Genomic DNA, 11529 nt, shown 5'->3' with positions numbered 1-11529 from the left:
TTATTACTACTGGGAGTCCACGTAGAGTCCATACTGCCACCCAACACAGAGGGAAGATCTTTACTCACACGACTGTTATTATTATTATGATGATGATTATTATTATTATTATTCTCATCATTACTACTACTACTAACAGTCGTACTCATACTGCTGCTATTATTATTATTATTATTACTATTACTCTCACAATCACAACTGCAACAACTGCAGGAAGAAGAAGATGATGAAGAAGAATGAGGACCATCACTACGTATACTCGCATCTGCTGTTAATGGTGAATGATTCGTTGAAGAGAAGATATGCCTCTGTGTGGATCTTTCCTTTTCCCTTTCTTGTTTTCTTTTCTTTTTTAATTGTGATGCTGCTGCTGCTGATGATGATGATGATAGTGGTAGGGAAGTAACGGCATTTAAAGATTCCACCATTGCGGCTGCGGCGGTATTTCGCAGCCACGCCGACGGCACAAATCGCTCCGCCCACGGCACTAATGCAAACAACACACAAGTGAGGCCTTTACGTAAAGTGGGGGTTTGTGTGGGTGGGATGCGAACATGACGCCAACCACCCATTAAAGATGGGGAATCATCACTGCAGATCTCACTATCCACTAGATAAGAAGCTTCTACAGTTCCCACAAGAGAAGGATCTTTCTCTTCTTTTTCTTCTTCTTCTTCTTCTTTTCTTTGTTTTTGTTTTTGTTTTTCATTTTCTTCTTTTGCCTGTTGTTCTTTTTCTTTTTCTTTTTCTCTTGCTGGTGGTATCTCAGGATTCTCCTTCTTTTCCTTTTCCTTTTCTTCTTCCTTTTCATCTTCTTCATCTGATGTCTTTTGACGTTCCTCCAAAAAGCGGGATTGCACTCGCATGAGTTCTGCTTGTGTCTGATGTAATTTATTCGTCATCATCATTAGTTTGGCCCGTAGAGCTTTAATCTCATCATCTTTAGAGACAAACACATCTGGATGAGCAGCAGCAGCAGCAGAAGAAGAAGAATAGAAATCCAATCGAACGGCGGCTTCATCACTGTTCATATCCATTTCATGATCTTGAGAGAAAAAGGGCCCCTTGGGGGAACTTATATGCGTGGAACACATTGGGCAAATTAAAGGATCAGCATCGGAAAGTCCATTTCCACTACTTCTCTCATCTCCTTCTTGTCGATGTTGAGATTGGGATGGTTGTCGTTGTTGGGATTGTTCTTGTTGTTGTTTTTGTTTTTGTTGTTGTTCGAGATATTTTCTTTCAGAAATTCCCTTTTCTTGTTCAAGAGAGGCAATCCGACGTTCCGCTGCTAATAACTTTGCCTGTAATTCTGCCATTGTTGTGATACGATTTACGACTGGTCGATTTCGAATGAGTTTCGCATCTTTTGCAAAATTTAATGTAGATAGTGTTTCCGTGGCATTCTTTCCATCTGGTAAGATTGTGCAGAGGAGTACAGTAATTGTATTTCCCCCAACACTATCCCGTAATAGGCGAGTGAGTTTGGAATCTCGAAAGGGAATATGTCCCAACTCTTCTCTCTTTATATTAGCGGCTGCGGCTGCGGAGAGTTTACGAATAACATTTCCCAATAATGTAAGAGATAAATTAATACGTTGGGCTTCTTTTAATTGAAGTCCCTCTGCACCAGTAGCGGCCACTCGCTCTGATCCTGCTAAATCCACAAATGTTAATAATGATTGCACCCAACCATAATCCCCACCATGTTGTTCCTTCTTTGCCATCATGGTAGGATCGCGTTGTTGAACACGAACAAAAAATAATAAATGAGAACGACTACTTCTCGCATTTAATGCGGTGGATGCCACTTGACGTTGTTGAACGGCAATGTTCACTGCCCGCATAGCCTCATTAAAATCACAGACTTTATGCCAAGAAAGTCCTTCCACTTGTACACCAGTACCCACATCTCGAATATGAAGTTCTGGTCGATGAGATGGGCGTGAAAGAGAATGTCGACCGGAGGGTAATGGTGAAAAGGAATTACGAGAGTCTGAGATAATAGAGGCGGAGTAGCGATGGGTTGGTTTAATGGTAATCATACTACTACTACTACTACTCGTTCCTCCTCCATATTCACTTCCCGACCGAGGTGCTGTATGAAAGAGTAAATCTCGAAGTTCTTCTTGATAGAGTTCCACTGCACTGATATGTACTTGCCAAAGCCAATTCTCATCATTTATTTTCACACTTTCCCTTCCTTCTCCTTCCATATAATCTTCATCATCTTCTTCTTCCTTTTTTTTTTCTTCTTCTTCTTCTTCTTCTCCCTCTATACCGGCATACTTCTTACGAAGTGAAAGAAAGAGTTCTCCCAACATTCGTGGTAATAAACCCACATGTTCACCATCTAAATAAATATCATTCTTCTCCCCACCGGGTCCAAGTATAGTGTGAGTCTTTCCACTTCCACTTTGTCCATAACAGAGAATAGTGCCATTATATCCCTGCAGTATACATTGAAGTAATTTATGCCCTACACATGCCATTGTATCTCGTTGACTTGCATATTCATCCAAAATAGCATCAAACGTGAAAGTTCGCTTTTTAGATTCCGGTGATTGAGACTCAGAGTTGGCGCGTTTTGAAGATTCTCGTGGTAAATATGAAGAAGCGGCAAATCGAACGGAATCTATTAATGGTGGGGACTGTCGAGAAGAAGTGATGTGTTCAATAATACCTTGTTGAGGATCAATCACATTACAGCAAAGCGGTTTATTATTATTATTTGAGCGACGTGGACGTACACGCACCACAACAGAGATATTTCCCGCATTATTAACAGCATCCATATTATTACTATCCTCCAATGGGACAGGAGCAAAAGAGACATGAGGAGTTTCTGCCATTTCTCTTAACATACTAGGAACTGGCCCCATAATAGAGGCAGTGAAAGATAAGGAATGCGGAATATCCACAGGCGTTTCTACTCGAGGAGATTGAGAACCATTTTCTCGTAATTCCTGCTGGAGATCGGTTGCCAATCGTTTTAAGGGAGTAATGGGAATACCTCCATCGCCGCGGACACTGCAGTGATGAACTCCACGGAGTACAACGTCTGTAAATAATAAGGATTCTTCTGAACTATCCAATTGTGGTGGTGGTTGTTGTTGAGATTCTGATGGTCGACGGGTTTGTAATAGTTCTTGTGGTTTTTGTTGAGATTGAGATTGTGATTGGCTGAGCTTCTTCTTCTTAATGGTACTGCTGCTGTTGTTGATATTTCCCGTTGATTTCATCGGCGTGATGTTACTGTTACTTCTGGTGGAGGATTTCATCCTAATATTCATCACAAAAAGAGAGTTTTTCTTTTTAATTCTTTTTTTTTTCTTTTCTTTCAAGGTATAGTTTTTTTTTTTTTAAAGAGGTGTGTACGCTTGTATTGTATAGATATGTCTCTTTGTGTATATATATATATATATGTATATATCTATACAATAAAGAAAGAGAGAAACAGAGAATCATAGAGATAAACACAAGAAGGAGAGAAAAAAAAATACACACATACATATACACACATGTAGAGTAAACAAGGGAGAAAAAAAAAGAAAAAAAACCAAAAAAAAAATCCCGTTTACAAATGGAAGAAAGAAATAAAGAAATAGAAACAAACAAACAAATAGGAATAGATAAGTGAAACTTGCAAAGAGACGTTAAATGCAAAAAGTACCTTCGATATCAATCTTCACATTGGAATTAAAGCATTACAGGAAATAAGAATAATAACAATAAAAGAGAAACATCATCATCATCATGTTTATTTTCTTATTAGGAGAATGTACAGATTTCTCTCCAATATAGAGTCTCACTTTGGTAATAATCTATTATATATATATATATATAATAGATAATTGATTCTTTTGTCTTGGATCAATTTCTTTGGGTTCATTGACTATATATTGCTCTTATTTTTCTCTTTCCTTTTCCTTTTATTATTATTATTATTATTATTATTATTATTATTATTACTCCTTCAGTCTTCCTTTGGTTTACACTCTTTTTCTCTTTTTTTTTCTTTTTTTTTTTGTTCGCTCTTTTTATCACAAATCAATATATTCTTCTTCTTTCACGTTTTCTATTATTATATCCTCTCATTTATCTCGTCTTTACTCGTTGCACTTTATTTTTTGTTTTTTAAAGGTAAATATATTGACGGTATAGTAAAAACAACATATATATAAATGTAAACAACATCTTAGTAGTAAAATCCACAGAGATTGTATTTTTATTTATTTATTTATTTAACAACCAGAAGTCACAATCACTGGCTTTCCACCTTTACGCCTTACACGTTCCTGTTGAGGATCAAATCCTTTTTCATGTGAGCGAAAGACGGCCCATGCGGGTGTGGGAGCGGCATACTCTGCTGAAGTAAAGTCCTTCCGTCCACTCTGGGCTAATTGCATAAACTTATCGTAATCAATCCATGTATGCCAAACCCCATTTACACAGAAACGACGAAGAGCAATAAGAACACAACAACTGTGTTCATGTTCACAGGCAATAGCATATGGACCAGTAGAAGTAATAGTCGTAGTAATAGTAGTATCATCCTCCTTCTCTTCGTTATCACTATTATTATTATTATTATTATTATTATTATTATTATTACTACTACTAACAACCTCTTCATTTCCTGTTGGCATCCACACCGTCTTATCTCTTGGCGGTGTACAGTTCTCCAGTGCTGCACATAAAGCCTCACAAAACTCCACCACCTCCGCATGTCGAGGGACATTTTCTTTCATTGTTAGTGTAGAAGTACTACTCGTTCCACAATAAGTCACTCCTTTCACTTCAATAAAGTCTGGCCATCCTAATCGTACCAGATCTGCATACGCCGCAACATTTTCTGTATTGTATTTATTTACCAAAGTAAGTCGAAAAACAGTTCGTTGTGGTTTACGGCGAAGTTCCCGCACACAATTTAAACATCTTTCCCAGTAATCCTCAAATAATGGACGATCCACACGTTTTAACTCCTCTGGTGTTGGGGCATCTATAGATAAATACAATTGGGTAACGGGTTTTAAATCTCGTAATTGTTCAGGAAACTGTGCATTTGTGACCATAAAAGAAGAAATATGTTTTTCATGTAAAAGATCCACAAATTCATTAATCGCTGGATACATAATGGGTTCGCCTACTAATGAAAGTGCACAATGTCGAACTTGCATGGCTTCTTCTAATCTCTCGGCTGTTACGCCTGGTACGCCTCGCATTTGCCGCAACATCCGTTGATGTCCATTCACGGCTTCATTAATGAGTAATTGCGGTGGATCCACACGCCAACGAAATGAACGGCCCACTGGATTTGTATGATGTCGCCAACAGAAAACACATTTATTTGCACAAGCGAGACTTGGAGTCATTTCCATACATTGATGCGAGGCGATATTATAAAATGTATGTTTATAACAACCCCCACGTCCACGCAGCATGGCTTTGGTCCATCTACATAACTTCACACCACTGTGACTACCAATGAGATGATATCCTTGTTTTTGTAAATTGGCACGTAAACGTGGATAGAGAAGTTCAGGAGGATCGTTATTATTATTATTATTATTATTATTATTATTATTATTATTTTCATCCATATCATCCATTACAAGATTTTCCATATCATCATCTTCTTCAGCACTATCATTATTATTATTATTATTTTCTTCATCATTCTCATCTTCCTCATCATCTTCGGAATCTCGTTCAGCGTTTACTCGTGGAATCCCATTCTCTTCTTCTTCTTCTTCTTCACCTTTATTATTATTATTTTTATTATTTTTATTAAGTTTCTTCTGCTGTCTTTGTAGGAGTAATTGTTGTTTCTTCCTTGTAATCACCACCACACCCTCTTCTGTAAACTGCACACGGCCCATCCATTTCATTAACGCTGCAGAGAAAACATTAAATAGATTCACCATATTCGCCTCACTTGCATACACCGGGGGAACCACAAAGGTGGCTCCAAGTCCTTTACACCATGTATATAAATTCTTTGCAAAGCGATTAAAATAAGTCTCACCATAGGCAATATCCCCAAGTCCAAAAACAGCAAACTTTGTCTTTGCAAAGACATCACGAGAAACTCGAAAATCATTATAAGCATCTAATAACATCTCTGCAAAACTCTGTGAGGCTTCAGGGGCAGTTCCATTCGTATGTGTACTGGCAATAAGAACCACAAGTCCATACGCATTACTCTCAAGAAGATGCTCTACACTACACTGATGGGCATCCTCAGCGAGTTGTAATACTTTCACCTCAGGCACTTCCCGTACACGATCTCTACAACAATCACTACGCTTATTATTATTATTATTATCTTTATTATTATTATTATTATTATTATTATTATTTGCACAACAGCTATCCATTCCATCTACACTATTCGCCGCCTCATATAATGCGGCTGTCATGGTAGAAAAAAGTTTATGCGCTAACTTACATGCCGTGTTGCTCTGAGTGGCATACGCAATGAGTATCTTCTTTACTTCCCCTTTACGAGTAGTAGTAGTAGTAGTAGTAGTAGTAGTAGTATTACAGCAACAAGAAGAAGAAGAAGAAGAAGGGATGATGGGGATATTGCCATTCTTTTTCTCTTCCTTTCCATTTTTTTCCTCTTGTTGAGATGCGGCTGATAATTTGGCCTTTCGTTGTGTGTGGAAGTAGGCATCCAACCATTTTCCCAATAATAGGGTGGCTGCGGGAATAAGGAGGAGGATAAACACCCACCAGAATACATCAGAGAGAAAGTTAACGATCATCATATCCTTATATATATATATATTGTTATTCCCTTCTTTCTTTTCTCTTAACCACTACTGCAGAAGTGGATTTTTTTTTTTTTTTTAAAAAAAAGGGTGGCAATAAGAGAGAAAAAGAAAGAAAGAGAAAATAAATTTGGGGAAAAACAAAATAAACATACATACATAGATAGAGATATACAGAAATAGGTGTAATATATATATATATATATAAACTGAAAAAGAAAGAATAACAAGAACATACAAAAACTCCCCCTTTCACTCCTCCTCCATCATCATCATCCCATTTAGAAAAGAAAAAAATAAAATAAAAAAACTATACATGCATCATCATCATCATCCAATACTTTTGCTTTTCCTTTTATTTTTATTTCTTTCAGTCCCCACCATTACAGGAATCCTCCTCCTCCTTCTTCTTGGAGAGTGAACGCAGCCATTTCCTTCGTTCCTCATATGTCCAGAGATCAATAAACCAAAAGACAAACAGAGTTGTCAGTGGTGTGAACAGCAGGGCTATCGTCCAGTTTACCGTAGAAGAAATAGCCTCAAACATTAATATTGCCGCCCTAATAATAATAATAATAATAATAATAATAATAATAATAATAATAATAAAATAACAGTAATGGTTAGTATTACTTAAAAATAATAAAAAAAAAAATGATTCTATTGTGTAAAACTATTCCTGCAGCTATTGCCTTCTTTTTTTTTTATCTACCGTTCTTTTTTTTATTTTTCTATTTATTTTATTTTTTTTTTATTCTTTTTCCTTTTGCTTTATTTGATCGTACTGTATATTTTCCTGACTTACTATATATATATATATATAAGGGAAAAAGAAAAAAAGAAAAAGAAAGAAGTATTCTTTTCATAGTTAGATCCATTCACAGATGAATACCAAATAATACTTTATCCACACAACCACTACTCCTCATTCTTTTTTTATTTTTTATTTTTTTTCCCATCCAATGATGAAAATAAAAAAGCATTACATGATTGTCTAGCATCATACTATACTGAAAAGGGAAAGAGGAGCAAAATATAAGACCACTAGAGATAATTTCTATTCTTTTTTCTTTTCCTTTTTCTTTTTCTCCCACTACTAACCCCACCTCTTTTACTAAGAAAGAGGCATACCTTTTTCCTCACAAAGTGGGTCTACATGTACACAGATAGATAAATAGATAAATAGATAGATAGAGATACCATATATATATATATATTTATTTCTTCAACTTCCCATCAAGGGCATCCAATGCGGAGAGTAACTGTTGACGAGCACTGGCATGATCATAAAACTGCAATGCACTCACCGCCTGTTTGCAATACTTCTGTGCTGTAATCATCGCCTCTATGGAAGGTGCACTTCCACTACCAATACCACTTTTATTACTATTACTATTACTATTAACAGTGGTATTAGTATTCGCTTTCCAATTATTCTGTGGTGTATGTGTAGAAGAGGATGGAGGAAGTGAAGAGTAACTAGGCGGTGGAGGTGTTGTTGTTGTTACTACTGGTGGAGGAGGAGGAGATACTACTGGAGATGATTGATATTGATGATGTTGAAAGGGTTGAGTTTTATATCCACCCGCTTCTTTATTATTATTATTATTATTATTATTATTATTATAGTGATAAGGAGGAGGAGGAGGAGGAGGAGAAGGATCTTCTTCATTATGTAAATTACCTCCTTCTTCTCCCTCTTCTTCTTCAAATGTATGTTCATTCTTATTTGGACTTACATACGGTGTACCTGTATCTAAGGCTTTCTTCATACGAATAGCGATATATCGGGCGTAATTCCGTTTCTCTGCAGCCACACTATCTACACATCCATCCGGTGTAAACTGTGCAGTGGCATCAAAGAGAATAGAAGCCGTAAAGAAAAGTTGAATTAATCGCAGCGAAGCCCCCGCACCGGATCGTTCCGCATCATCGGCTTGTGCAAATAACATTAATGCATATCGTGTTAATATCGTACGGCCATCCACTCCAGTGAGAGCCTCGGCGAGTTGTTGTTTTTGTTGCTCCAATGCATTTAAGAGACGAAGTAGATATTGTTTACACCCCGCTGTATTATTATTATTATTATTAATATGAAGATCACTGTTGGAATTACTATTACTATTACTTCCAGCAGCTGCTGTTGATTTCTGTTGTTTGTGTAATTGCATGGCGAGAAAGGCGGCGTGTGTGCGGAGGAAATACGCCACGACGGGAACACGAGAGTCAAACTCATCCGCACGTTGTAAGAATGGCCGTAATGTAGATACCCACGCAGCGGGAATACCCTCCGCGAGAGAAGCACTGCTGCTGCTGTTATTGTTATTATTATTATTGTTATTAGTATTATTCATTTTCTTAGTTGAGATAGGTTTGACTTTGTGTAGGAGAGTATTTTTCTTTTTCTAGTTGTTGTTGTTGTTGTTTCTTGATGACCTGCGAAGATCTCAAATAAATAAATAAATATATAGATATATAGATAAATAGATAGAGAGAGATAGAGAGAGATAGAGATAGAGAGTATGTATATATGATAGTCTCATATAGTAAAGGATTAAACGAAGGCAAAGAAAATAATAATAATAATAATAATAATAATAATAATAATATAGTGAACACTCAGGAATACCCGTAGCAAACAGAGAGAAAAAAAAACAGAAATCAAATCAAATCAAACAAGAAAAAAAAAAACAAAGACTGTAGTACTCGATATAACTTCTTCTTATTACTGAAGATAAGTACAAAATGACAGATCATGGGAAGAAACAAACTCTATTCACTCCTCCTATACTATCCATATATATATATACCATGATAAGAAGAAGAGTAACAACAACGAAAAAAAAACAGTCTTCTTTTATACTAATATGAACAATGGGACTCTGATTGTATATATATAACAACTTTTTATCTATTTATTATTATTTTCGTTGTCGTTGTGCCTCCCGCAATGCCCGTTCCCTCCGTAGGGCTTCTCTTTCTTCTTCTATTCTCTGCAGTTCCCGCACCTCCCGCTCTGTTCGCAGGACTTCACTTTTAATTCTCGCCATTCGTTTATTCATTGCATAGTATTTCGCCTCACTTCCATGTTCATGCCGTTGGGTTGCAGTGTTTATTAGCAATCGTGATAACTTCTCCTCCTGCATACGTAATTGTCGTAATCGTAAGAATGGATCCGATACCACAGTTGGATTTTCTTCTTTTTCTTCCTTTTCTTCTCTTTCTCTTTCTTTAGGGGATATGTATATACGGACTTGTTTATTTTCCACAGCAGAGGCCCGAGGTGTAGAGCTGCGAGGATAATGATAAGAAACTGGAACTGGTATGGTACGGGATGAGGAATTACTGCGACTCGATATTCGTCTATTACTATATACAGTAGAAATCCCCTTATTATTATCATTATTATTATTATTATTATTATTATTATTATTATTATTATAGTGATTATTATTGAGATTGAAATCCATGTAAAGGGCTGACTCCACTTGTGAGCTATCATTTGCATATCGTCGTCTATATTGTGTTTCTATCATATGAGGAATAAGAGATGATCTCTGCTGTTGTTGTGATTGTTGTTGTTGTTTTTGTTGATACAACCTTCTTACTCTCTCTTGTATACATTCCATAGAATCTTCCTCTTTTTCTTTTTCTTCTTCTTCTCTTTCTCTTTCTTCTTGTATAGCTGTACAACTCAAGACGGATGGTTCACTACTAGTACTCTCACTCGAATGACTATTCTCTCTATATACATTCTCCTCCTCCTCCTCCTCATTAGAAGTCACTGAATGATGATGATTAGATTCATACTTAACTTCTGTGATGACTGTGGGTGTTGTTTGCCTTTGTGGAGTGTCTACAGTCATTATAGTGTTTATTCCATCTACATTACAATATTCTTCTTCTCTACATATTCTATGATCACCCATTATTATCTTTTTTTTCTTTTTCTCATTATTATTATTATTATTATTATTATTATTATTATTATTGATGATTTGGGCTCTGCGGAGGGCGAGGGCCAGTAAGGGAGAAGTGGCCTCCGCAATACAAAGTGAGAGATGCTGCACTAATGCCATTTCATCCTCTAATGGATTACCAGGCGGTAACCAAACACCACTATTACTATTATTATTATTATTATTATTATTATTACTATTACTATTACTTCTTCTTCTTTCTGGAGAGTCACTTGTATAGGAAGGATGAGCGGATAAATGTGTAAACCACTCCCCCAACATGGGCCGCAGTGTTTGTTGAATAGTGAGAAAATCCGCTAATGTCGATGCACACGGATTGGCCTCAAATCCCTCAAATGCCGCATCCATTCGAATGAAAAGATCTTTTATTTTTATTTGCATGTGTGTAAAGAAAGTGGACCAGAGTCTCCGCATCACATCACACACACGAGAGGCGGCATCTGCAGCCACTACGGTGAGAGCTGCGGTGAGTTGAGAGGCGGTGATAGCCATCGCGTTGGACTCTTCTTCTTTTTCTCTTTCTTTTTCTTTTTCTTGTATAGATGTGGAATGATGGATCTTGTTAATATGATGATGATGATGGCCATTCTTCTTCTCCTCCTCGTTATTATTATTATTATTATTATTATTATTATTATCATTGTTGTTATCATTCGGTAGGGTAGATACAACAGAAGATACGGGAGATCTTGGTGATGTTGAGATGGATGAAATGGGCTTTTCTTTCATTATTGTTATTTTATCATTATTATTATTATTATTATTATTATTAT

General features: G+C 36.5%; 4 protein-coding genes across 4 annotated transcripts; all 4 read right to left on the bottom strand.

The window, feature by feature from the left end:
• Positions 1 to 2: 2 nt before the first annotated feature.
• TM35_000381380 (putative kinesin) lies at positions 3 to 3293 on the bottom strand (the record flags this gene model as incomplete). Its single annotated transcript, XM_029029552.1, has 1 exon — positions 3 to 3293. A coding segment is annotated over one exon (3291 nt), but the record flags the coding sequence as incomplete, so codon positions are not given.
• Positions 3294 to 4244: 951 nt separating this feature from the next.
• TM35_000381370 (uncharacterized protein) lies at positions 4245 to 6773 on the bottom strand (the record flags this gene model as incomplete). The annotated part of the gene is made up of 1 exon (XM_029029551.1): positions 4245 to 6773. The coding sequence occupies one exon, from the start codon at positions 6771 to 6773 to the stop codon at positions 4245 to 4247; it is 2529 nt and encodes an 842-aa protein (XP_028879128.1).
• A 1220-nt stretch (positions 6774 to 7993) lies between these two features.
• Positions 7994 to 9130, bottom strand: TM35_000381360 (uncharacterized protein; the record flags this gene model as incomplete). Its single annotated transcript, XM_029029550.1, has 1 exon — positions 7994 to 9130. One exon carries the CDS (start codon positions 9128 to 9130, stop codon positions 7994 to 7996), a length of 1137 nt encoding a protein of 378 aa, XP_028879127.1.
• A 567-nt stretch (positions 9131 to 9697) lies between these two features.
• TM35_000381350 (uncharacterized protein) lies at positions 9698 to 11527 on the bottom strand (the record flags this gene model as incomplete). The annotated part of the gene is made up of 1 exon (XM_029029549.1): positions 9698 to 11527. A coding segment is annotated over one exon (1830 nt), but the record flags the coding sequence as incomplete, so codon positions are not given.
• Between the last annotated feature and the right edge of the window lie 2 nt (positions 11528 to 11529).

This window comes from Trypanosoma theileri, assembly GCF_002087225.1.
Source record: "Trypanosoma theileri isolate Edinburgh chromosome Unknown TM35_Tth_38_V1, whole genome shotgun sequence".
In the NCBI taxonomy this organism is placed as follows: domain Eukaryota; phylum Euglenozoa; class Kinetoplastea; order Trypanosomatida; family Trypanosomatidae; genus Trypanosoma; species Trypanosoma theileri.
This window is presented reverse-complemented; position numbering and strand designations above follow the sequence as displayed.